The sequence below is a fragment of the Pseudoliparis swirei genome, chromosome 24, assembly GCF_029220125.1.
Source record: "Pseudoliparis swirei isolate HS2019 ecotype Mariana Trench chromosome 24, NWPU_hadal_v1, whole genome shotgun sequence".
NCBI classification, from domain to species: Eukaryota; Metazoa; Chordata; class Actinopteri; order Perciformes; family Liparidae; genus Pseudoliparis; species Pseudoliparis swirei.
The window spans coordinates 6,874,829-6,902,798 of NC_079411.1; the positions used below are offsets into that span (position 1 = coordinate 6,874,829).

Consider the following 27,970-nt stretch of genomic DNA (forward strand, 5'->3'; position numbering starts at 1 on the left):
AAGATGCATCTTAATTACCTTATTAAATGCTTAATTTAAATTCCGATACAACCCTTTCATTACAACTTTATGTGCCATTGCAACTGCCATATTGGCAATTATGGTAATTTGTGAGGCCTGAAAAATCACACAGGCAGAATGATGAAACTGCTGACATGACATGTTTTTTTATGAAAAGTAAGGCAACAGAAACCCTGAGAGAATCACTCTCACAGGAGAGCGATCAATGAGCTCCCTCTTGTGGCGGAAGCCCCCAACTTGCCTTTTTAATAACATCTGTAATGGATCGTCTCTGGTTTTGGTGTCTCCCTATTAATTGTTTCCATGCTTAAATGTCCTTTTTAAATCCTTCTGTCTCTTCTCGACAGCTTGTCTTTCATGAGTGCACACAATACTGACCGTCACATGACCTCCTCAATTTGCTTCTTGCACGTGTCCACTCTTAACTTTTAAAGTAGTTATTTAAAGTGAAACTAAATAATTCCCAATAGTTTGATGGATGGTTGTGGTCCCTGGAGCATCCAGTGCCTCATACACCTGTTCATCCCACATTAATATACTTTCATGCTGCTTAAACACTTCTTTTTTTTAAAGAATCTTGTGCAATCAACTATGATGAACTGGTTATTTACGAGCAGTTAAAATGTTGTTTCGAGTTCATGTGTTCACTTAAAAACAAACCTCATGTGCGTTCCAATACCCACAGGTTCGGGGGAGGAGGGCAGCCCAAAAAGGAAATGTATTAAAAATAGAGACGTCAGAACAAACAGCCACAAAGGAAAGAATATATTGATGGTGTCAGGTGAAGCAGTTGGTGTTCTGTTTTTTTTTTTTTTTTTTTGTTATAAAAAGTGTATGGGGTTAAGTCAACAAAATACATGCATCCAGTTTCATTTACCAGAAGTTGTCTTTATTAAAAGAGGCGTGCCTTTGGGTCTTGGACAGAAAACTGAGGCCGAATGGTGTAAGACAGGTTGAATCTTTGGAATAAAAACCCCACGGAGACAGAATCGTGTCTATAATGCACATCTTCATGACACAATGCTGCCACAACAGAGATTGTCATACTGTGCTGGGCTTGTTACCCAGCCTGAATGTGTGTGTGCTGGCTGAGGTGTCTGCAGTGAGACTGTAGTGTGAAAAACATCGAGCGCTCAGTAACAGTCTTTTACCAGAGAGAAATACTTTCACCACTCTGAGAAATATACACTTCCAAGCCCTTCGTGTACAAATAAAGATCCCATCGCACGATCTATTGCAAGATGAAAAGAACAAACACACAATCCAGGTTTAAGACTAAAGTGAAACACAATTCTTTGTCTTGAGATGATAATGATAAACAGAGTGTCGTTTTGAAAGACTTACAACTTACACTTATGTCCTAATAAATTTAATTACTTTTAAGATGTTGTCGAAGCAGTCCATTATCTCAGACATCTTATATATAAAAATATTTTTTAAATGACTTTTTCCGAGGTAAATGTCCACATTATATTAAATATATCTTGACATCCAGTCGTGAATGGATGAGGCAAGATGGTTGCATTCCTAGAAACCTGGTTTGTTAAAAAATAACATCTTTTAAGTGTCTTCTGTGGAGGAATAAAATATGTTGAGTGTCAATTTGACAATGGACAACTTCAAGAGAAATAATCAATTCCTGTGTAAATCCATTTGAATTCAGGCATTAATGTGATCAGAAATCATAATTTAGGCACTAATGAAGCATTTCTGTCCTGGTAAATTCATTAAGAAAGCTGAGGCATGATTTGTAACAAAATATACATATTGTATCGTCTCATTCCATGTGAAATACTTGGACTAAAAGGAAGGCAATGTTCAACATTTTAACCTCTGTAACCGTTAAAATGCGAGATATTTTCCAACAGATGCAAAACTCCGACTCACGTAGCAGTGACGTGAGACTTATCACAACTACAAAACCCGACACAATCCCTCAATAGAAAATGATCACAAACCGTAACAACTAGCCTTTAATATAGCCACGTGAAAAAAACTAATATGGCGATAGAAACTCTTAAATACCCCTTCCCATTCTGAAAATATCTAGTTATACCCAAAATATCCAAGATTTGCATAGTGTCCCATGTCATTATAACTTTGATTCCAACAATATGTACATCATAAAGCATCACTAAAGTAAGGCAAATTAAATATAGCATGAATAATTCTGGTTTCGGAGATGAGGTCTAGAGAAGACGTGAAGCCCACTGATGCGAGAAACCAGTGCACTGTGGTGAAGCGGCTTCACCCGAAGGTCGTTTAGAGGACGTGCGCGAGAGACTCCTGAGGTACCGTCATGAATTGACGGGAAAAACACCAAAACAAAATGTACACTCAACACCAAAGTCCAACGACAAAAAAAAAGTGACCCACCGGTTTTGCCCCAAAAGAAAGTTGTCACGTAACGTCTGCGTGAGAGGTTTGGAAGTGTGACGATGTCGGCTCCAACGGTTAATCTTCAACTGACATTGTAATGCTGTTAATTCTGCGAGAGCCGTCGAGGCTCCACGTGGTGCGTAATCCTCCGGCAAAGAGGCAACAACTCTCCGAAAAAGCCACCTGAGTATTTAACGGAACCGCACGGCGCAGCGGCATCCGGAGGTCCAGATAAGAGTTGATGATTGCTTCGGAAAATGTTGCTGTTTTTGCTCAAATCTTCTCCGTACAGTCTTTGGTTGGTGGACCTGGAGCTCGCTCTGACCAGCATTATCGGGCCGGTGCAGCTAACCGCTCAGATTCTAACGCCTTCCTTCTTCTCTTTACAGAAGTAGAAAGATTTCATTTAAAAGTATTATAAACTGATTATCTTTGCTTGGGGTAGAAATAAAGTGTGCTATGACTGTGTGCCTGAAAAAAGACCGGAAGATCATAGTTTTAAAAAACCCAAATAAGAGTCTTTAGAAGTCTTTCAGAGTCACTGGACTCCACTGGGACCCCATCACTCTTCCATAGGAATGTACGATAAGATGGAGTGCTCTTGTGCGATAGCAGCCAGTTCTTTGAGGAACTCCGTGAAGAGGACGGTGGCGAAGACTTCTGTCCGCTCCAGAGAGATGACTTTGTGTTTGGGCTTCGGCGAGCTCTTCATCATCCTTCCCGCCTCGCCGGGGGAGGAGCTACTGCCGTCATCTGGGAACGTGAAGATATAATGAGTGACAGTGACAACATGAAAAATACATTGTGTATAAGCAGGAATACACGCTGTTGTTGGAATTGAAGATGTTTTGTAAACATAATATATTCCCGTATAAATAATTTCAGCCAGAAAAGTGTTGCTCTTTTCCAGGAAAAAGTTCCCCTGTTAACCTACTGAGAAACATTCTGGCTCTTATCTTTCTGCAAACATACTTCCAACAAGTTTTTTTATTTTTTATTTAGCTTATACAACTGTAAAACCACGGGGAACCGGGTTCAAAAACAGGCCCGACACTCCGGGGTTCAGCTGCAGCTTCACTTCAGAAAATCAAGGAGAATTTATTCTGGTTACCAGCAGACACAACCGCTATCAAATGCAGATGTTTTGAACTCGACCCATTTTTGACAGCACATTTTGGAGATCGAGGAACCCAACGACAAGTGCAGAGTTTATATTCTTTTCACCGAAAAACAATAAAAACAATGCTCAAGCTTTTAAGTCTCATCCCGAGCCAACCGTTGTAATCCGACTCTCGCCATAAATTGTATAATGTATTTTGTTTTCTAAAATCTGAAGACTATTGAACACAATTTGCTGTAATACTGTATATAAAAAGATATTAAGTACAGAAGTATGTTCTTTTACATTATTAGGGATGATAAAGATGGACTAGATTTTGGTGGTTAAAGGTCACTGTGACACAACTGCAAAAATTCTAAGTTTTCTAAATTCTAAATTTTAAGAAATTCCATCAAGGTGTTCCTGAAATATTGCGTTCACGAGAATAGACCAGACGGGCGGACAGACAACCCTAAAACATGATGCCTCCAGACACCTCTATCGCCCGTGTGGAAGAATAAAGAAAGCCCTTCTAATGCTCACTAACTAACATATTATATATTGTTTGAAACCGTACCATTTTTTTTTTAAATAACTCCGGTTCTCATCTCAAAATGTCAAACTATTCTTTGAAATGTTGGTAAATGGTAAATATACCATTACACTTTTCTAGTCTTACGGTCACTGAAAGCCCTTTTACACTACATGACATCATCCACCCATTCGCACCCATTTATACACTGATGGGAGGAGCTAAGGTTCCACCTGTCCATCAGCAGTAACATGTTAATGTTCAGTGTCTCGCCTCACTCATACTGTTATAGATCTATGCGAGACACCGGATTCCAGCCAGAGTTGGCAACATTCCAGATGTGGGTGTGTTGTCACCTGAAGTCTCCCTGACCAGCAGCCAGTGTTGGGCGGCAGTGATCAGCTCTGGGAAGTCTGTTCTGGTGGCGGCCTGCTCTTCTATCTGGTTCTTCACGATGGCCAGTACCTGAAGGGAAACGCAGAAAAGAAAACAGGAGATTAAAGCTAGATTGAAACTCGGCTGTGATACTTTAGAGACATTGTGCTCATTGTCATCTGAAAAGGTGAACTGCTGAAGTTTCAACATCTTTCAGCGATGCAACCAAACACAAATCTTCAGCTTTCCGTGCCTTCATTCTGACTCGTCAAAGATAAGAAAGGACGCTAAAAGCCCCGCCCCTCGGTTTCACCTGGTAAAGGGAGCGAACCGTCGGCTGGAACACCAAGTTGGTGTTGAGCAGGAAGGAGCGCAGCAGGGGCTGAGGGTAGGCCGCCAGCTGGGCCAGGATGCCCGTCAGCAGCAGGTTGACGTGGAGCGTGTTGCTGTGCATGTTCTCCAGACGAGACAGCAGCACGCTGACGAACGGACCTGCGGGAACAATCGGCATCAGCGACATTTCAACCGGGCGCTTCCGACGCTGCTGCTGCGGCGGCGGCGCTCCCTTCACTTACCGGTGAACGGCACCGACTGCTTTCTCGCCGCGCCTCCGCTGCCAAATTTGGGCCCGAACGGCGACTGCAGCTTCTCTGGCTCTGGCGTCTCAGCAGAGAAGGAGGCGAAATCCATCTCCTCTTCCTCGTCCTCCTCCTCCGCAGGTGCGACGGGCTTCTTCATCTCTCCGCCCGCTTTGGTGTCCAGCGTGCGAATGAGCTCCTCGTACTGAGACAGAAGGTCGTCGCCCGGCTCGGCGGCCGCGGCGTTGTCCGTCTGACCTTTGGCCTTTGTGTCCGACGGGTTTTTATGAGCCGTCGCAGAGTTTTTTAGGGGAACCTCCGATGATCCCGGTTGGGTTTTCTCCGATTCGGACCCGCTTTCAATATCTCTGGTGTCTTTCTTGGCGACGAGGTCGTACACCATGACGTCGTCCTGGAACTCGTTCTCCTCAATATACGAACCTTGCACGAACATGATGGCGGTTTTCCTCATCTCCTGGATGTGCTTCGGGGGCTCAGCAGGGGGCGACCGTGGACGTGTCGGCTCCACCGGGGCCTGTCCGGTCTGCACCGGGCACGCGTCGTAGCTATCGTCCCACTCCAGCTCCTGCTGGGTGATGGAGGGCGGCTCCGTTGTGGGCGGCGGGCAGGGCCGAGGCGCTGGCGGCGGTGGAACTCGCTTGAACGCCATCTGGGTTTGCCAATTCTTCTCCTCGAGGACGCCGGGCTGGTATTTCTCCGGCGGGGGGTCCTCGCCGTCGTACGGGGCGGACCAAACCTGGCAGGCCCGTATGCAGCCGCTGATGCTCAGACGGGCGTCGTAGAGGTAATGAAGATAACTGACATCCATGTAGAGCTCCGAGCCGATGGTGCAGGAGTTACCCGAGCCGTCGTCATCCTCCGAGAAGCGCTCCCTCTCTTCTGGAAGAGAAAGAACAGAGATGAAATGTCGATAGAAGCTGGCATGCAGCGCCTCGACGCAGCATTCGTGCGGAGCACAACTAATGAGTTTGACATGTAGCCACAGGGGGTAAAGTGATGTCATACAGCGAAACAGCAGGAGGGCTCACTATTTGATAGAATACTCATAATCACATACCCCCGTTATACGTCCATGTTCCAGATAGATGCACATCAACACTGAGCTCAACACCATGTTTACACATAATTAGGAAATGTAATGTCAATACATTACGCTCATTATTATTATTATTCTTGGGTGTGAGCACTCTTACTGCTTTCCATCTATACCTCCGTTTGTCTGTTCTGTTGGTTTCGTCTGCACGCCACAGTCACTGAGGTCATCACATGCACGTACACCATTGGGGTTATGAATAGTCAAATCTGCTGCATGAATTCACTTTGCAGCGGATTTGAATGCAACGAACAACAAAGGAGACAGCCATTAAAAGCTGACGTTCATTTCGGCTTATCTCCAGCACATACAGTACTCTAATAAATACTTTTAATGTATTAGTGTCAGAGCATTATTACATGCTGTACACTCACAGCTGAGAGCAGGAGCCCAGTCTCAAGGACACCTCAGAGGCCTTAAAGGGGTTAAAGGGCAACGCACATTGCAATTCAGCTCCAGTAATAATGAGCTTGTTGCTATATAAGCCAATGGACTGCAGCATCATGCTAGTGGAGTACAACTTGGGTCTCCTAATAGTTTTTACATAAAAACAGTTTTCTTATTTACAATATGCATGATCTTTTCTCACCGCACAGCGACGTCTCCATGTTCCCAGATCTGAGCCGTTACTTTGGCGAGTACAATGCTATCATGACCCATTCAAATTATGTCCAAAACTGCTGCAACAAAGCAGACAAAATGAGTCTTTTAATGTCCCGTACTTCTTACCCGTGGCGCTGGTGTTGTTGGGAGTCTCCGCACCCTTGGAAAATAGGATGGATTCCAGCTGTCGGAGCGGCGGGGGGCTGTGATCGGGCGAGCAGCAGGACGGCGTTAATGCCAGGATCTTGGCTGCTGACACAGAGTAGCAGTCCCTCTCCCCAACAACACGCCTCTGACTCAACATCATGTGATTACAGGGGATCAGGTACCTGGGGGGGCAAAAGGGAACGGATCCCGTTAGGAAAACCAGCATGTGGTGGATGGGGGGAGGGGTATATGGAAACACAAATCTGCACGATGAAAGTAAAGTCTGCGCGTGTGTGCCACTCACCTCAATATGAGCTGCAGCATCACGTCTTCACAGTATAAGCCAATCAGAGTGCGGAAAAGTCCCAGGGACACGGTGCCCAACTGCAGGTGATAACAACTCAGGATTACTACTGACACAGTCATTAATGTACATTCATTGTAATGATTAGCTGAGGGAAGGTTGAGGGTTGAGAGATTTTTGTCAAATATATATTATATTTTTTATGTAAATTAATAAGTTATTCAGCTTCAAAAAGGTAAAAGCAAATGTGTAATATTGACATGTTAGTCAATGTTTAATTATGCTCAAGGTCAACACACATTTAACATTTTTCCAGAGTTGCAGGTGTGTCGAAGCCGACGGTGAGCAAACACTGGAGGAAACGCCCCGAGACATTTACACAGCGGTGTCAAGAACACATTACTTATGCATGTTCAGGATTTTAACAAGATGTTATAAAATAGAAGAAGAACACACACACACACAAAACAATTATTTCACTAACGGGTTAATGTCACAGCAACTGAGCATCACCACACCACCATTCTGCCAGTTTTGAAGCTGGCATTTAATATCTCAGCATGGGTCAAAAAGTGCCTCTGGGGTCGTTTTTCCAGGAGTTATTAAACATGAGTCATGCTGTTTTTGAGTACAGTGTGTGTGTGTGTGTGTGTGTGTGTGTCGAAGACAAAACATGTACAGAGGAGTTGTTGGCAGTTGGCCGGGTTGGTTCTGTACCTGGAACGGCGTGTTGATGCGGCTGACCAGAGTGTCTAGAATGTGGACGCTCTCATGTTGGTGGAGGAGGACGAAGGAGAGGAAGGTCTGCAGCAGCGTGGGCTCAGACACGGTCCTCAGGAAGAGGTCCAGGTATGCTGTGGTGGTCATCACCTCTTCCAGGGTCAACTTCACAGATGAAGAAAGTATTCAGTCAGTTAGAATGTGTGTTTGTGCAAATAAAACATCATCCGTTGAACAGGTCTACAGTTTATATGAAGATGTCGGAATGAGGACATCTTGTGGATATTCTTATAAAATGTTTTGCATAGAGTAAACGCTGTTTACTTTAATTCTTGAGATTTGCACAGATAAAAGCAAACGGAACAATTATTAAGTATTTTTGTTTCTATTACACTTTTGAGTATAGATTCATTTGGACAGGATTTAATTTGCTCGGGGAAGAAAGGTGATCTGTTTTGTCATTCTTGCCCTAAGATGAGATCCGCAGACTTTATAAGAGAAGTGGATGTAGTCAGCGTGATGTCACCCATTGGCCTGTGTGACCCAAGTTGTGTATTTTGGTAGTCACCATCTTGTTGCAAACCAGAAAAGAAAATCATGCTGTGTAGTGAGACCGTAAACTAATGTTTATTGGGAATCAAGTGAGAAGTAGAGTAGTTTTCTAGGTTTCAGGATGGCCAGTGAAAAAAATGCAAATTTAGAAAAAGGCACATCTGGCTTCACTTTTCAGATCCGGAGGTTACCGTCTGGTTAGATGAGAAGATGGACTCAGATATGAGAGTGGTATCCATCTTCTTGAACTCCTCCTTTACTTTGATATGCGTATCTCTTAACCCTCCTGTTACCTTCGGGTCAATTTGACCCCATTCAAGGGTAAAATATGTCAGTAAATATAAAGGTAACAGGAGGGTTAAACATTGAATGGGGTCAAATTGACCCTAAGGTAACAGGAGGGTTAAACCCTCCCCCAGGATTGATAACAGTCGACTTTGTATTTTAAAGTGCGTCACACGTCTTTCCACCTTCAGTAAAACGCCGTCCACAACAATACGTTGGAGTTACTGAGGAGCACTGCTGCGTTATGGTCAAACTGAGGCCTTGCATGGCGGTGAAGAGGGGACGGAAGAGGAGCACCGACCTTGTGGAGGGCGGGCGCTAGGACAGGCACGAGGAATCCGTTGTAGATGTAGCTCACCAGCTGGTCTCTGATATCCGGGTGGGCCACCTGGGAACAGCCACATCAATACAAGAGTGCCGTCAGGCAGACGGTTGCAGCCATTTACCACGTGTGAATAACCTGCATAACCTTGTCAATGTGTGTGTGTGTGTGTGTGTGTGTGTGTGTGTGTGTGTGTGTGTGTGTGTGTGTGTGTGTGTGTGTGTCACCTGAATTACAGCGTTGCAGAACTCCAGCGAGTTGAGGAACTGGACGAGGGGCGGCATCCGGAGCCAGTCCTCTTTGTGCAGGCAGTGCCAGTCCGCACTGGGGACGTCCAGCTTCGTGGGCAGAGACGAGTACAGGCCGCTCAGCCCCGTGGCCAGAACCTGAGGAGAGAGAGAGCAAAGGAGACACACGTCAACGTCAAATAAAATGTTACGCTATTCTAGATAAAAGTCAATGGTTGATTCATGATCAGTGTTTTCACTAATCCTGAAAAATTTGGAACTTTTTCCTCTGGATTGTCGTGCACTTTACAATCTGGATCCCCGCAGGATGATTTCTCTTTGCATCATCATCGAAACAAGCTTCATGACTAAAGCTTTATGACTAAAGCTTTATGACTAAATACCTTCTAAACTAAGAACATTGCTTTGGTGCCCACTAGCTGGCATGGCTGTCGACCAGTAACTACAGGAAGATGGATGTCAAGGGTTTTTAAATCTTAAGAAAAGGTTTTTATGATACACTATAATTCCTTCACTACATCGTGACAAATATTTGACCTGTGCTGCAAACCTCAACGCATCACGTGATATATTGGGTCTCATGAAAAATAATTTGAGAGAATATTATGGGCTTCATTATACATTTGACACCAACGGTATATTTTGCCTGTCAGTTTTCATTTTCAGCTTCACACAACAGATTTGTAACGATTTTGCTGTAAAATATTTTTTCATTGCCATTTTGAGAATGCAAGATGTAAGCACATCACTGCAGCAGCCTCTGGTACATAGCAGCCTGCCTCCTCCTCCTCCTCCTCAAACAGCATGCATATAGATTCAACCCTCCTACAGGTCAGCTCTATAAATATATTTGAGCACCAGTTGAGTGTTCTAGCCTATAATTTCCCCTTCATGATCATCATGATGTGATAATTAAATATTATTACTTTTTTTTTTAAAGGGCGGCTGTAGTTCAGTGGGGTAAGAGAGCCGTCCTTGAGCAAGGCACTGAACCCCCAGTTGCTTCCCGGGCGCATCACTGCAGCCCACTGCTCCTTAATAACCAAGGATGGGTTAAATGCAGAGAACTAATTTCCCCTTGGGGATTAATAAAAGTGTATATTATTATTATTAATAATTAGGCCACTAATTCAGCATTCACCTGGTTTCTGTCTTTTCTTCCAGGTGTAATTTCAAGTGTTTACTGGGCAGGATTTTGAAACAGCAACAGAGTCTGTGGCTCCGCGGCGTAATTAAACTGTAAGACGATGCATCATTAGTGTTGCAGTGATGTGTACATCCTCTATAGGATTATCCTCGTCACCTGCCAGTGGAACCAATTAAATTCAGACTTCACTTGTCACATCAAAAGCCGTTTCTCACTGCGATGTCTGCAGCCGCGTGTAAATGGCATTATTTGCATGGGATTATCTCGCAACCGTGCTTGAATCTTATGAATGCCAGACATTTGTAACACTCAACGAGATGGTTTAACCTCGCTTCAAGAGGCGTCATGAATTCATCCGCGTGCGTTTTGCCTGATTATGACGGCGACGGGTCACCGGAGTCTGGGATCTCCTGAGTGTCTGTCAGATAATGAGTGTGAACAAGTCCTTATACAGAAAAGGTTGAGCTAATTAAGAAGATCACAAACGGAGGGGCTCAGTGCGAGGGGATTCACATGTACTCAAATCCAAGGCAAAAAGGGAACTGGTCAGCGGGACTGACCGGACAGAAGTAGGTATTCTCCGCGATGTGTTTGGCCACGCGCTCGTTCTCAGCCGACAGCGACATGATGAGCAGCAGGGCGTCTCTGGCTTGCTGGCCCACCGTGCCCTCCCGGTGGATGAAGGGGATGAGCAGGGAGAAGATGAGGAAGTTGGTGGCTCCCTGGTCCTCGCTGGTGTGGAAGAACAGCTCCAGGATGGAGGGGTCTTTGGCCAGAACGCAGCACAGCTGGTTGAGCAGCAGCACCAGCAGCGGCCCTTCACAGCGCTGCGCGCGCCCGCAGGCAGCAGACAGCAGCATGATGAGCGGCCGCAGGATGGGCTTGTGGTGCAGCAGGGGCTGGCCACACAGCATCTCACCAGCATCTTGAGCTGCTTGAGCTGCTCCAGCTTCAGTGAACTCCAGAACTCCCTCCACACGAGGCACTCCATCACGCCTCCATCCATCACTCCCTGGCCCTCCATGGGCCCATGGGACCGCTGCTCGCTCCCTCATCAGCGGGAACAGCATGCACTCAGCGAACGTCGAACCCGCAGCTGCCTCGCTTCCGCCACGGGGCCGAGGGCGAGGGCGAGCTGCCGGCGGAGAGAGGGAGGACATTGAGGGAGGCCAGGGTGGAGCTGCCGCGCAGGGGATCATGCTTTTCCAGAATCTTCACCACCTGCAATGAGAGAAGAGAGGATTATGAGCACATTATGACCACATTTTGGAATTTCATGCAAGATCATGGAGTAGTAATGAGCCCATCATGTCACATATTACATCATCATACCTACATTCAAGTACAAAGTGAATTGACAGAACTATTTATTTAGACTGATTAGAGAACTCTTGGAAAGTGACACTTGCACACACAATATTTTTACATTAATCATCATATCAGGCTGCTCTACACTTCCTACATCTACTCCCTTCCTATTTTCCAAAATGATACGGTAAGGGTACACATCTTTACTGGCGAGCCACCAAAATTATTTCTCCTCATGAGAAACACTGCTGCCGACTGATCGCCACCATTTTGGAGAACACAAGGTGAGGATGGACAGAAACTCAATCAATGGAATCTAAGAAAGACGCAAATTGATCACTTGGCTTTAAAAAGGTGCCAAATGCATAGAAACGGTATGAATTGATGTTGACAAAGACGATCTGAAGCATTACCACTGACACAATGTGAAGTATATCGGCTATACTATGGAGACTTGACACATGGTACAAGTCAGTGTTATCTTTTCTTTTCGTAGTTGCAGGTAAAACCATTCCCTTCTACCCCACAGGTTAATTATCAATAACAAAGGGTGTAAACAAACCAGCGGCACACGACAGATAGACTCAGTTTGGTGGCACACAGTGAAACAGTCCTTTGTGTTTCCACTCCCTCCCTTGTGTGTCGGCTGCGTAGAAACCAGAGTCACAATAATGGAGCCAGTGTCCCCGGCCTGACACTGCTGCCATGACGATAACTGCCTGTGCGCTAGAGGGCTGGGCCTGGCTGATGGAAACAAGAGGACAGAGTTTGTGATCTCCGCCCCGCCCGGGGGGCCCCCCCCCCCAGTGAGATCAGAGTTCTTCAAGTCTGGAGGAAGAGAAGAGTTGTTCTCTGGGAAGAAAGAGTCGGGTCATTACTGACACTATCAAGGTGAGTTGTGGACAAGTTTAAAAGAAGCACACGAGCTTGGGAACACTTTGTTTTGGATTTAATCATCACTGACGGTACAACTCCCAGTCCTCATTGCCCTGTGTGGTGGGCCTGAGCAAGGCTCCAGAGGACTACTGGGGGACTCTTTTCTTCTGTTTGTTCTCCTCAGTGAAACAGTGAAAAAGGTTAAAAGAAAAAAAAATAAAAGAAAATGAAAGCTCAGTTTGAAAAAAAAATGAAAAAAAATAATAAAAATATGTGTTTCATGTAGTCGACCCTAACCTGGACTTTGAAATAGAGTGATATATAGAATTTTGCATTTAAGAAAAGGACTAAAAAAAGCAAATAATTAGGAAGCAAAGTTAAACTTCTTTTATAAGTTTTAAAGATGCATCAATTTCTTCAAAGTACCTCTCAACTTTTACACTCTTAAATGTGCTGATGCAGGCGCCTTTTCTTAAAGCTGCTGGACATTACAGAGTTTATACAGAACAGGCCCTTATGAATTATTAATGCATGATGACATATGAAGTGTCATATTCAAGCAGTGCTCTGAATTACCAATTTAAAAGTTTAAAAAAAGGTGTTAACGTTGCAAAAAACAATCCCAAATATTATTCTCAGAATTGGGATGAAAAGATCAAATAAATAACAAATATGTCTTAAACTTTTATCATGTATGGGCCAGATTTCCAAAAATAAAATTGCTATTGAAACCACCAGAAAGCAAACTCACCCGAGGGATTGGACATGTCTGGTGTACCTGAACTCTGAAGATGTTCTTAAATCTACACACAGAACGGTACATGTGTATATTTAATGTGGACTAATTTCTCAGGGGTCATGTGACGTTGACCTGGAAGGAAAGGCGTCAGGGCAGTTTCTTCCTCGTCACTATGGCTCCTCACCATCACAAGTTAAAGATTGCTGGCAGCCGCTGCAACCCAGCGATCACTTTGCATGTCAGAACCAACACAATGAGCTCAGTGAGGCCTGAGGAGCGGCAGATAAGATGCAGCAAACCAACACTAACCTAATCTGCCAATGCAACAGGCAGAGCTCCTCACGGAGGAACAAGGCCAGTACTACTCACGACATGTCACTCGGGTTTCAAGGTTTTCCGAACTGAAACCAAAGTCAAGAGCACTCTTATCGCTCTTCAGATTAGCGGCGCTGGTAAATACGAAATTGTGCTGCCGGTTCGCCGAAAGCAAAACAATCTTTAATCTGAACACGGAGTTCTCATTTGATCTGTTCACAGTGAAGAAATATGCGAGTGTGTAAAAAGTCAAATTAAATACAGATCCCTAACAGACTTGATGTATTAGCTACAATGGTAAACCTCCCATTATATTCAGGGACGAGGCCGTCACCGGTCTGGACTCAAGCCCGATAACCTCTCGACCTACGGCAGGTTTGTATTCAAAACAATAGGCGGACTTTCAACACAATTCTTCTACCTCAATCTGAATTCACCAAGCACAACAACAGATACACACAACGCAACGCATGTTGCCAGAATAATTCATCTATTCCAACACAAGCAAGCTCGATAGACAAACACATCAAACTTAGTGGAGCATACTAACGTTTCTAGAAAGTAGGTTTTAATTTCAACCAAGGGATGTAATATTCATTAGAAAACACGAATCACCCACAAAACAATGACATTAACAAATACTCTAAACAATTGCGTTTACAACTTCTAGCTAAAGAAAAGTAAGACACGTTCCAGACATACACTCTGTAATAATGTGTGTATAGTTTCCACTAAAGTTGAAATGATTGTAATTAAATGTCTTAAATTCAAACTTATTTTAGAAATAATAAACATCCAAAACATATAAATATGCAAAGATTTCTCATTTCAAAAAGTGTAACTCCTGGATACAAATATCCTATTCACAGAAGAGTTCACTTTTAGTGATTGTGTACTGAAGGCCTCAAGGTTTCTACATCTTACTTTTGTGAGTGGTCCAATATGCAAGTCATTATGCTTATGTGTGCAAATGTTTAGGAAACTTTCCTCCTTCAGTGGATGAATTTGAAAACGACTGCACAAATCATTCTTTATTTCTATCTAACTGACGATATAAACTGACTCCAGAGCTGCCCCCGCAACACTAAACTGCACTTATGGCCAGTGGAATACTGGCAGCAGGAGGCCGACTGTCTCATACGTTTGGCTCTCTGCAGCAGCGACTCGTGCCCCTGCTCACCCCGGTGGGCCGTGGCGGCCCGCGAGGCCGCTCCGCCCACACGGAGATGAACCAACGCTACACGGAATGACAGTGGCCCGACACAAAGGAGTCAGCTATCAACACACTTTTCTAAGTGTCGGCTGCTTTAATGTCTGCAGTGTGTCAGTGTGGGGTCTGACCCTTCGTGGGGCTTACAGATAAATAAGCTGAATTCCAGTGTTTTTATTCCCTTTGTCACCAGTTTAGCTCATAGGGATTAGTTGGGTTAGTTTGGTCAGAAGGTATGTGGTTTAATACAAATGTGTACAACCCAGAGTGGTATTGAACTTGCGGTCTTAATCTCTGAAAAACTAGTGAGATGGATGGACGGACAACCCCGAAAAACATAATGCCTCCAGCCACGACTGTCGGAAATGAGTGGATGTCCTGAAATGTCAAATGTTTCATCGAAGCGGTGCTGGCGTTTACCTGAGACCAGTGGTTCTTGAACACAATCATGCAGGTCTCTGGATCCACCCCTTTGAGGACCAGAGACTGCCCATCTGGGTTTCCATTGGCAACCATGGAGGCCATCACGGTGACCGGATCGTGCGTGGGTTAAACCATGTCATCGGCGGAAGGAGGACATTCCTGACTGCTTACTGGTGCAACCATAACCACGGGAGGAAGCATAACCACAGAGGACCTGAGGATGCAGGAAAGAAAAGAAGAAGAAAAAAGGAAGCAGATATGATTATATGCAGACTCACAAAGAGATGATTCATAAAATAGCAGCACAGATGCACCGATGAGACTGGAGATTGTGGTGCATTACTCTCCCTCTGCATGGCTACACAGCAGCGATGACAGATATGCAGGAGAGAGAACAATAACAGGCAAAGTCAGATGACCAGAGAGAGAGACGCGATATCTTAATCGACTTTGGCTGCCTGCTGTACCTTCAGACAGGTGTCAAATTGTTTTGGGACTACTTAAGACACCCAGAGTGGATTTCTGCAGCCCCATGAGATCCCTCTCATGACAGAAAGAAATGTCGACATCAGAAAGCGGCCGGGTGTGAAGAACTCTCAGCTGAATGTGAGGAGTTAAAGGGGAGGGGGGAAAGACGACATACTTAAGAAAGTGAGGTCTGCGTTGCTTGTTTGCATAATAAAAAATATATATTATTTTTAGCTGTAAATAGCCAGCTTTGCAGATCAGTTCAAACATTCACATTGATACCATGGAAATTTGGAAGATGCCCACTTTTTATCCCAGAAAGGAACTAATGTGTTGCTTCCATTGGAGAGGACACTCCTGGAAAGATTGACTCTGCTAAACTAGACAGGCATTTTATTTGACAACACGAGCAACAGAAAGAGTGTCGTGCTTTTTCAAACTGGATAATGTGAGAGAGAAAAAAGCACATGTATGATAAACTGTAACATGTTTCAGTTTACAGGCCTGCACTCCGAGAGGAGGGATGGCAGGATGTGCTTTATCACTGAATGTTTTCATCCACTATCACTAGAGACTATATTACATGCTAAATGCTAATGCCAACATACTAACAATAACTAGTGTTAACATCCTGATGTTGAGCAGTTATAATGTTGACCTTGTTTACATGTTAGTAATGTCAGCATATTAACTACAGCTGTCCTACACCAACAAAAACAAATCCTCGTCGACTAATCGGTTTAATCGACCGATTAGTAACTGTTTATGAATTATTTATGGGCTGAAACAGTCAATAGAATTTCAAGTCAGTGTTGTATTTTTCCATTCATCCAAAGTGACGCTGTGGAGTCCTTCCGCTTCCTGGGCTCCATCATCTCCCAGGACCTCAAGTGGGAGCTGAACATCGGCTCCATCACCAAGAAGGCCCAGCAGAGGATGTTCTTCCTGAGGCAGCTGAGGAAATTCAACCTGCCAGGGAGAATGATGGTACAATTCTACACGGCCATCGTTGAGTCCATCATCTGCTCCTCCATCACCGTCTGGCACCCTGCAGCCACAGACAAAGACAAGTGCAGGCTGCAGAGCATCATCCGCTCGGCCGAGAGGGTTATCGGCTGCAATCTGCCTTCCCTCCAGGTCCTGTTCACTTCCAGGTCACTGAAGCGGGCCAGAAAGATTGTCGCTGACCCCTCCCACCCTGGACACTCCCTGCGGTCCATCATGACAAAGACCACCCGCCACACCAAAAGTTTTTTCCCGTCGGCGGTCGGGCTCATCAATGGAACCCGGGACTGACTGACTGTCACCCCCAGGACTACCACCTCTTCTTCCACCTTCCTCTCTCCTCCTTCTTCCCGCTCCTTCCTCTTCCTCCTCCTTCCTCCCACCTCCTTCTTCTTCCCTCCTCCACACACGTCACTTTAACATGCACTTAAACTAGAGGCCTCCTCCACACACATGCCACTTTATTTGCATGCACTTTAACTTAAACACACGCCACGCGTAACATACACTTTTAACTAAAACACACCACTTGAAGCACACACCCAAACACTTTCACATTATTTGTTGTCTTTCTGTCGTGTTGATTGTTGTTTGTCTGTCATGTCCAAATGTTGCACCTTCCACCAAAAAAAATTCCTCGTTTGTGTAAACATTCCTGGCAATAAAACTGTTTCTGATTCTGATTCTGATTCTGATTATAGATTAGTGTTGACTAAAAATCTCATAAACCAGCTGAGTTATTAGTGATTGATGTCAATTCAAACCAGATTGCCTTTATAGTTTAGGTAGGATTTTTTAAAATGTGATTATTATTATCTAACCCAAAACTCCCTTAAAAAAAGAAAAATCGATGAAATCGTGCAAGTAAAAACTTTAAATCTTGCCTTTAGAAGAGCCATGCGTTTTGTAAATAAGTCAGCATGAAAAAAAGCATTAAAAATGACTAATTGCTGGAAAAAATCTACTTTAAAAAAGGCCAAAACAGACAATTAATCAACTAAGAGTTGCTTATTAGCACTTCTCTGTATTTCAGATTTGAGATCATAAACCAAAGAATCTGAAAAATATCATCTTCATTTGTCGATTGCACAAGACACGTCAGATCACCCCACTTCCAAAGAGATGTTAAGACATTTCACTCAAAACCCAAAATGTCGAGCTCACGGTGACGCGAGAGGAAAAGTCAGGGATCATCAGTGGGCGTCATCCTCAAGGGACCATGAATATCTTCACAACACGTCATCTAAAATCAACCCAACATATTTCTACCAGCGGACCGGCATCCCTGGAGCCGAGCCGCTAGCGTCGCTTTAAAGGACGTGGAATGCTCCAAGTCGGTCCGTCTCTGCACACTCACACAACATCAGGACTCAAACACTCACACATCAGGACTCAAACACTCACACAACATCAGGACTCAAACACTACGCAGGATCTTATGCACTCCGTCCCCACAGGGGAACAACTGTGAAACATGCAGCAGCTGCATGCCACAACACCGAATCTGAGCCTCGAGCTCCTGCCCCTAAATGTGCCTCTCAGCCAATCACAGCTCAACCCCTTCTTTTGAATCCACTTGGCCCCAGTGAGGCAGAAACATCCCCACGAACCGCCGAGTTCAGGCACAGCCAGGCACACAGTCAAACCTTCACCATCTGCTTTCAGTTAGGAGAGAGCCGGCTGGATTCTTGAGAAGGAATGTGAAAGTCGTGAGGCCAGAGTGTGCGTTTGTGGGATTTCTTACCTTCGCTGAACCATCTTTAACTAACTGGGACGCATCGCGACGCAGACAAGGCCCTCATTCTTGTCCTGTTGTCACAAAGAAAAAAATAAGGGATGAAGATATGTCAACGAGAGGAGCAGGATGCGAGTGTGTGAGTGTGAGAGGAAAGCCATGGTGGGAAGTGACTGGACATGAGTAAGCTTCTCCGAATGCTTCTTGGACGGAGATGGATAGGGGGGAGGTTACAAGGGGGGAGGGAAGGGAGAGCAGGCGGGAGAAAGTGTATGTGGAAAAGGAGTCGGTGAAAGAAAAGAAAGAAAAAAAACATGCAGAGAAAGATCAGAATGAACCGATTGCATGACAACAACAATATCAGATCCTCATGATCCCTCCATCGTGGGAGAGTAACACCATCGTCTCTTCCAATTAGTGATGTAATTGGCATCCTTTACAACAGCGAGAGGCCAACTGCCCTCCCCTGAAATTACACCGAGCCATCGTGGGAAATCATGTCACGTAATGCAGCAGATGCAACAATTTAAATTACGTAAACATTAAAAACATGATTATATATATATATATATATATATGGCATATAAACTATTCTAAAAACTTTTTTTATGAACATCGTTTGCCTGATACCACAACTCAGTTTGTGGGCAGATTCAAAAAGGTCCAGACCCCGAATATAAAAACGTGGGTTTCGAGGAGAACGTGCAATCTTCATCATAAAAGCGTGACGTTGTGTAATAAACAGAGTGTGAGAGGGCGACAGATGGAGCACATCATAAAGACCACCCATGGATGGGTTCAGTGTAACTCACAGAGACTCACTGCTCGACAACATACAAGCAAATGTCTTGTTCAAGACACTTTGACATGTGAGCTCAGAAACTCCAACCCTGTGGCTAAAGCCGGAAAAGTGACGATAATTCTCTTCTTTTTTTTCTTCTTGTTTTCTGAGCCGAAAATAGTTGGAATATTTCATCATCTTGTATAACTGAGGCGATAACAGTGTGTAATCAAACCTCCTTCTGTATGTCAGCTCCTGCGTGTGTCATTTTGCTCTTAATGCTTTTGGGCTGATAATAACTGTGGCTTGTTATGGTTTTAATGTGCGTTGGGTTTTTCCAAAACTAGTCTCTCCGTTTCACATAAAATTGATTTAACCAAAGACACAAAGCTTTACTAAAATAACTGATATTATCTTGCTGCAGAAATATTGGTACGTGTTGGCTGAGAAGAAATTTCAATACAGAAATGCCAAGTACGTGTTTGAGGTCATTCGTGTGTGATCATGATAATAAAAATCCAAATAAAAATGTTTCTGTTACTATGTTTTTTTTAAAGCACATAACATATCAGCATGAATAACAGGTTTTTAAAACTTCCTTTACTGGTTGGGCTGAAGCCACTGGTGGAGAAGACAGAGATAAACAACAATTAGCATGACTGAATGAGCCATAATTTGGCAACATTTTAGCAGGAAAATACATAGAATTATCACATCCTGCTTATGTCTCGTCTAGATGCAGAGAACACGGCTGAAGCATTTTGCGGGACATCCTGATTGGCTGCGGCACATCAACCCGCTAGCTGTAGACCGCTGTCCCCTGTTTACCCGTCTCACTTTTCACTCCTGTTGTCCTGCGAGTTATTGATGCCGACCGGTTATTGTCAAAAAGCTGAAAGTTTGTTTTTCTCTGTCAGCAAGACTAGCCTGACGTAATCAGTGATTAGCTGCTCTCAGACAATAATAATCTGACATCCTTCTATCAAATATGCTCCAGTTGGTACTGTTAATTTATTTAACTATGGGCCAGATAGGTCAAGATTTGGATTTAGTAAATCAATACTCCACTGGAACTCCGTGCCGGCATTTTGAAACCCTCCGAACAATCCGACGGGGGTCTGAAATATGCAACACAGACCGAAAGATAATAACATATGGTTTACAACTAATCCAGCAGAGGGCCTGCTAATGAGAGCCGTGACCTACATTGTGCTCTCGTTTACAGTACCTGCTGTCATGCTGTCACATTGAGCCCACAGTTACCCAGAAGCCACTGCTCTACTTGCTCAAAATAACCTGGAATACAGTGCAGCCAGAAATGGGACAAGCGGAGCACATGCTAAAATATAGGTTGTTAAAAATACATCTTTTGTGCGTGTGTGTGTGTGTGTGTGTCGGTTCTTGAGATCTGAATGTTGAGCGCTGCCTGAGTGCATCATTGTTTGTTTACAGTCTCAAACTGCCGGCATAGAAGTCTAATTGAGACACAAGCCTCGCCGAATTCTCCTCATGTCCAAATATCCAATTATGGCAATTGGATAATTACAAATACTCGTCGTTTCCGGCGAGTATTTGTAATTATCTGACTGAGGAGACACGATCAACAGAGTAGATGAATTCATCCCTGGCTTTCCTCTGAGTGTAGAGGCCGGCACAGAGTCCCTCCCTGTCTTAGTCACTTTCTGAGTCACCTCAACACAGTCATAGTTCAGAAATTATTTCCTAAACATACAGACTTTGGGTTAATGTTTGCCCAAACCTTCAGATGATTGATAACTCAAGATCCTTTTTTCTTTCTTTTAATATTTAAGAAACTTGTTTGCTCTGATGTGTTGTACCAATTATATTCTTCTCTTCTCTTTCGACGGGCCAGGATTGAAGGTCTCACAAGCCAAGAATATCACATCAAACAGAAACAATATTCTTTTGTACTGTGATGAGTTTTTTTCAGTGTTCGTCGATGCCTCCATTTATTCCTGTTGTATTCCTTTGATAATTGACACAGACGAAAAAGTACAAGAGGCAGGAAGTGTTCCAAAACATAATTTCTTTTGGGGGACCAACTAATGCCTTTCCGACTGCAAATGGTTATTTATCATCACCACACACGTACAGCTGGAAACCTGGCGAATGGTTTCACAAGTGATGCAGCAAAGAGAGCAACAGGCTCTCCCAAGGTAAACATGGTGACAAAGTGAGAACTATTGTGTTGCACCTGCGTGCTTTGCAAAGAAAGGAAAGAAGAGATTAAATAGCCCAAAGCTGAAAGAAGCAAACAGGCTGAGAGAAAAAAATAAGAAAGAGAGCGAAATGCTCGCCTCGAGGGGTTTTCTCTGGGTTTTTTCTGATCTGGTTTCTGGTATTGTCAGCTTTCAGTCACCCCAGAGATTTTCATACACACACAGGCATCGCCTGGGCAAATAGCTGAGAGGCCGAACCCGCCCTGTTCTCAGAATACAGATCGGCTTTCTTGCTAAACAAGACTTAAAAACATCTATTCCAGGGAGTGAGAGAGTAGATATGCAAATACACATGGTGTCTACAAGGTGAGGCGTTCAGGGTGCCAGCCTTATTATATAATTGACAGTGAGGTGGCAACACGGTGACGGACAGGCCCATTAAAGTAATAGTAGCTGATGAAATATGTAAGGCCTACGGATGAAGACAGAACCGGCTCTGATAATTTATAGTCTTGGCCATCTTCATCCACTCAGCAGCACAACAAAGGGACAAAGGAATGTCAAATAGAATAATTCAAAGTATTAATTTACATCATTTAAAATAGTTGTATTTATATATGTATATTATTTTTTTGGGGAGGGGGGTTCTGTGAATAAATAAATTATTTTCTTATGAACTTCATTCCATCGTACGTGTATTATACTGTTCCATATATGAACTAACAGGTGCTGAATAATGACTTTAAATAACTCTTGAGATAAGACTGTGATTATGTAAGCAGATGGTGTTGCTCCCTGCATGGATTCTCACATACACATGAAGGCTGGCAGGGTGTCGGCTGGTTTCTCCAAACTGGTTTCACAAACAGGCTGCTGGTACAAGAGCGCTGCGTGATCGCGAGAGGAGATTCATTAACGTGTTCAAACAGAGACACGGGTGCTTAGTCAAGCTGGGAGCAGTACCCAAAAGCCATAGGGGGGGGAATACAGCATTTTAAAAAACTAAGCCAAATAAAAGAAGAAGAGAACACCTTAGAGAAGCCAACGCAAGGATAAAAGAGCCCCTACGCCCTTTTGATCAAATCAAAGACTTCAAACTGTGAACGCTCTTGAAAGAGTTCAGCCTCCAGTGGAGAGATGGCTTTCGGATGTAGACATACCTGTGGATGCTTGATTCAATACATGTACTGTGCAATATGGGTGTTTAATGTGTGAGTGTATTGTTTTTTCTTCAGCAAGATGCAACTCATAGTTGTCATGTTATTAAATTTGACAAAATTCACATTATATTCATTTATCAGACAGTATGACTTAAGCTCCCTCCATCATGGTCCGGTGCCAAATTAAGAATTTTTGTGGAACAGTAAAGTAATTACATTTTTGGGCGGGGGGCCCTAATTCGTCCCCCGGGGACAAATATAGTGTTTCTGAATTTCCCAGCAATCCAGCAAACAGTTTGACTCAAAAACACGTCAGCCTTAAAAGTGGCACGAGAGGAAAAGCCGGGGGATCGACAAAGTCCTTATGATTCATCCTCAGGGCACCGTGAATGTCTGTAAGAAATGTTCCCAAACATTCTTATTTGTTGAGATATTTTCTGTCTGGACTAACGTGGTTAAGCGACCACCACACTTTAATGTCAACATGTGTCATGAGTGCCTAATCGTAGAATGTAAAGCATCTCTTCGTGTTATTACCCTCCCAGATTGTTACAACCAAAATGTTACAAATGCCTTCTGATATTTTTACACAACAGGTCACGTCACGTTCCACTGTTCCTTTCTGGTCCTTTCTGGCCCTCACGTGCTAAATGACCACATTGTATGCGCCCAATGTGGGCTGGTGACATCGTTCCTACTTCCATGTTGGTATTCAGCCCATCCCCGCACCACAATAGGCCTCTGCCGGTGATAAGTACGTGTTTAGTGCGGGTCATTCCGATCTCGGCTCCTGCTGCTTCCTCTGGCGCTCGTTTTGCATCGCGTCACACTCGACGATCAAATAAAGAAGCCGCGTTTGCATGCGGACTGGAAGATACAGCACGTGTGTGAAGATAGGAGATGTTTATCAGAGAGATGAGAGCGAGCTGCAGAGCTGCACTCGGCCAACTGGATGCAAAGAGGGTTCAAACAGCAACGGATACACAGCTAACTGGAAAAATACTCAATGTTTTTAAAGGGAATACAGAACACACCAAAAAGCCTGCCAGGCTCATCTGCGTCAAATATTAGTTTGTGTGTGGATGACCAACAAACTCTCCATCGCTTTTAAAAAACGTCTACAATATGATGAGCTTTTTCCCCCCTCGGACATTTATTTTAAACCTTTATTTAACCATGTGAGTCCCATTGAGATTAAACATCTCTTTTTCAAGGGAGCCCTGGTCAAGACAGGCAGCAACATAAGAAACACATAGTTACAAACAAAAAACACAGAACAAGACAAGTTAAAAGAAAATAAAGGTTAACAGAGTTCATTTAAAAAACATTTTCATGGCAACGGAGATACAAACGAGTGTATATTTGTACAAACACTGGCCTCTACCACTATGTTTTACTTTCCTATGACAACAAGGTTTCACATACATGACTGGTGCTTTCGTTTCAGGCCATTCTCCTGCAACAGAAGTGGTTCAACCAGATTCAGGGACAAGCTCTACTCTTTCCACTACAAATACAAGGTTGTTTGACGAGACAAATGAGGGTGATTCTTCGTACCGAGCTGAGAGAATAGGCCAATATGTACTTTATTAGAATAACAGAGTTTGTTTCTGATGGAGCTAGTTTGAGCGTCATCAGCCTGACTTCTAGAGAACATCGAGTCTGGCTTTCTCCAAAATGTCAAAACTATGCGTACCAACACCTCCAAAACGTTCTCATATCCATGTGTTTAATCAGAACACTTTTTTTAACTTGCAATCTCACAGACCAAAGCACAATAAAGCGCAATTTACTAACACAAAGAGGGAAAGTAACTTCATTCACTGCTCAGGGAAACTTTACTCCACTATATCTTTAAAAGTAAGAAGTTGTTTGCTGTCATATTAATGTGAAGACCGCTAAGCTAGCTAAGCTAGCTAAACTAGTTAAACTAGCTAAACTTGGCTATTCACCTCCAGCTATGACTTCACGCCATCAACACAGACACAAGGATGATTTCAACCTTCTCAAACAAAAACAAAACAAAGTTGAATTATTCTTTTAATGGAGGTTAGATAAAAAGGCAGCGATGATAGTATTGACTGAGCCGCTAAAGTAATACTGCCAGTCGCTAATGCCACATAGCTTCCATGCCGTCTGTTACTTCTCAGGGTCAGCGTGGGGCCAGAAATGGGGACGGCGGGGCTAATCCTCAACACGGGACAAGGCTGAGCTGGCGGCATCTGTGGTGGGAAAGGTTCAACACCTGCTGGGGACTGCAGCACCCGTTCCATCCCAGTTCCCCACAGGTTCTGCCAAACGTATCATCAGTTTAACTGATTAAATCAGCAGAAATTTATCCATCCGGCCCTGGCATCTTTTTTTTTTGCACTCACTACAATAAAACAGTTAACGTTCGATATTATATTGCTCTTCAAAAACACTACTTTTCAAACAATCCGTCGCATTATGTTCGGTATCGGCAGCAACCAGCAAGGTGAAGCTCATTCGATGGCAATCGCAACCTTGTGACCTGTGCATGTAATGTCTAATCACATTATTATGGCCTCTTCACTGCCTATCGCATGCGGCCACTCTGAGATCCTGTTTGTGGATGATCGCTCCGACAACTGGTGTCAACCAAACCGAATCCCCACTAAGGGGGATTGGAGTCCCGTCTGAACATCAGTGGTGATCGTACAGTTGATGTTAGACTTCACTCGCATTCTTTACTGCGTGTCAGTACTCATGTCAAACCGGTTTAGGGGGTTGTTGTGAAAAATGAATAAATGTATAGAGATTTTACAGTTTTGCTGTCGTCTCTGGAGTGTAACGGATTAGGAGGCAGCCGGAGAGCCGCGGCATGTAACAGATTATGTATATAAACAGAGATCAGACGGTGTGCAGGCAGCATCAGAAAGAAACAGGGAATAAGTGCAGCTCGGTCAAACACAAGAGGAATTTTTTTTTTAAATCACACTGAACTGCGATCATGAAAATCTCCCATGTTCACATTCTTTAAAGTGACGACATGTACAAATACCTTTCATTCTGCAGAGAAAAGAAAACCCTCATAGAGTGACAGGAGCACAGTTCATAGTGCTGAAAAATGGCAACTGTTCAAACTTCAAACTATATCCACTGGCTGCCAAATGTATACCATTATTATAATAACGGGGCAATAATTGAAGAGAGAAGAAGAAACAATTGATTTGCTTAAGAAAAATGCTCTTTTTGGGGTTATTGAAAGGTCTGATTCAAATACATGTATTATGTTGAATCAGTTAAGGCCTTTATTTGTCCGTTTCAATAATATTAAACTATTTTGATCATCAAATTGATCCCTTTGACAAGAGCTCTCTTTTTACATCTTCTCAAAAGTGTTTAATGTGGAAGAATAATCAAGATCTGTGCATTTTGGACCGTAAAACTATTTGAGTTGGTCATCCGGGGTACTTGTGGTTTTTGTTTGACTATTTATGGCTGTATTATATAGACACAATAAATAGAGATAAATAACTAACTGGTCAATAATTTAAATAGTTAATTGCAGCCCTAAACATCCTTTGGTTTACAAGCTTTTTAACTATCCAGTTAACTTCCAAACACAACAGGGAGGAAACATAACTTCTCCGTGAGCTGATAATAAATCCGAAGCAGGATGAAAGCACAATCATGTTTGACATATTTTCTTCCCACAAACTGGCCTCCGATCAGCTGACTGAGGGTCACATTGATTCTGCACGTGGGAGGAGGAGAGCGCCTGTAAACAGGCCTGTCAATCACACAGGGTGGCCCGCCATGAAACATGCATGCTGTTGGCTGGTAACTCCACACCGGCTGCGTGCGCTCTCCTTCCCCGGTGGTGGTGGACCAGGAGAGCTCGGCTTCCCTTCAGACTTCCGCCGTGAGGTAACTTCTCCATGGTGCTGACACACACACACACACGAGGATGGAACGAGGCTGCAGGTTTCCACAGGATTACGTAACCCGATACGTTGGAAAACATGTTATTACGCGGCGACGTGTTCGTTGCCTAAAGTTGCAGAAATAGTGCGCTATGATTAGAGACAGGGCGGGTCCACACTGAGGACACAGCAGGGGATCAACGTGGAAACACAGCAGGGGGTTCTTTTCAACACTTTCCCCCCTTGCTTAGAAAGATACAAACACCAGTGGTCATTCAGACTGGGAATGGCCCAGTAAACCCAGCAGAGACCTCTGGTTGCCCCCTGAAACCCAACCCTTCAAGCCACCCGCGCATGTCAATCACTGACCCCGCAACTGTCAAAAGAAAACACACACATGGAACATCCAACAGCACCAGTGTGTCACTGCCATGTTTCCCGTGAGATAACGCCACACATGTCAACAATACTTTGTTCCTTCTTTCTTAATTTCTTTGTTTTCTTACCGTCGGAGGGATCCTCTCCGGTGTGTGCGTAAAGAGCCGCTATTTCCTCTCAGGAATAAACAACCGGGTCGCTCCTTGTTACAGCTCCATAATGTCCCCCTTTCATAACACTGCGCGGAGATATTATCCGTGTAACCGAGCTACTTAACCTGCTCGGCGGCGCGCAACACACACACACATACAACACGCACACACGCTCACACGCACACACACTCATAGGTGAAACCGCATTAATCCTCATTTGAAGGCTCCTCCCACTGAGAGACAACAGGCCCAAGTCCCCTGGAGGAGTGTTAGTTTCCCTCGTGAGAAATAAACCTGGGAGAAATTATCAATAAAAAGAAGAATAACTCAGTATCAAGTTTCAATAACCTGAAGGGTTGAAACTTGGACAGTGTTCATCTATTTAAATGTGAGGCGACACTCTTCCGAATCAAAACAGATCGCAGATTGCAGTTGAAACTTCATTTGGATGCAGTATCTCTTTCCCGGAGTTTATAACATCGGCCTAATCAAAGTAATCATGGTTCATTTGATCAAAACGCGATCAAAATAAGAGATATGATTAGAGACTTCAGATGTCTACAGTGTGTCGCCACCTGCTGGACAGAATATGAAGGTACACGGGCAGGTTGAACGTGAGCCATATGACCATTTAAGTTCATTTGTCTGTATTTGATACAAATATCTCTTACTACCAGCAAAGTTGATCCATAATTTAAGACAATGTTTTTGTTGTTAATGTTGACATGGTATTTTAAAACTCCTATAGGATGTATTTTCCCCCACATGATATCCACGTTATTATACCCGTTACACTGGAGGCTTCTGTGTCTCTAAGTCCACCCAGTGTTCCCATCTGCATGATTGGGATTTACAGCGTGAAATTACATATACATACATATTATATATACAGTGGAATTGTGATGAAGGCCATACCTACATTTGTTA

General features: G+C 43.8%; 1 protein-coding gene across 1 annotated transcript; it reads right to left on the reverse strand.

The window, feature by feature from the left end:
- Nucleotides 1-888: 888 nt before the first annotated feature.
- Nucleotides 889-27,211, reverse strand: fhip1aa (FHF complex subunit HOOK interacting protein 1Aa). Its single transcript, XM_056409547.1, is given in 16 exon segments — nucleotides 889-3,153; nucleotides 4,388-4,496; nucleotides 4,720-4,898; nucleotides 4,982-5,884; nucleotides 6,828-7,030; nucleotides 7,153-7,232; nucleotides 7,870-8,037; nucleotides 9,011-9,097; nucleotides 9,259-9,417; nucleotides 10,987-11,340; nucleotides 11,343-11,463; nucleotides 11,465-11,554; nucleotides 11,556-11,647; nucleotides 15,295-16,813; nucleotides 18,515-18,579; nucleotides 27,020-27,211. Coding segments are annotated over 14 exon segments (2,841 nt in total). The 5' UTR covers nucleotides 15,400-16,813; nucleotides 18,515-18,579; nucleotides 27,020-27,211; the 3' UTR covers nucleotides 889-2,962.
- Nucleotides 27,212-27,970: the final 759 nt, after the last annotated feature.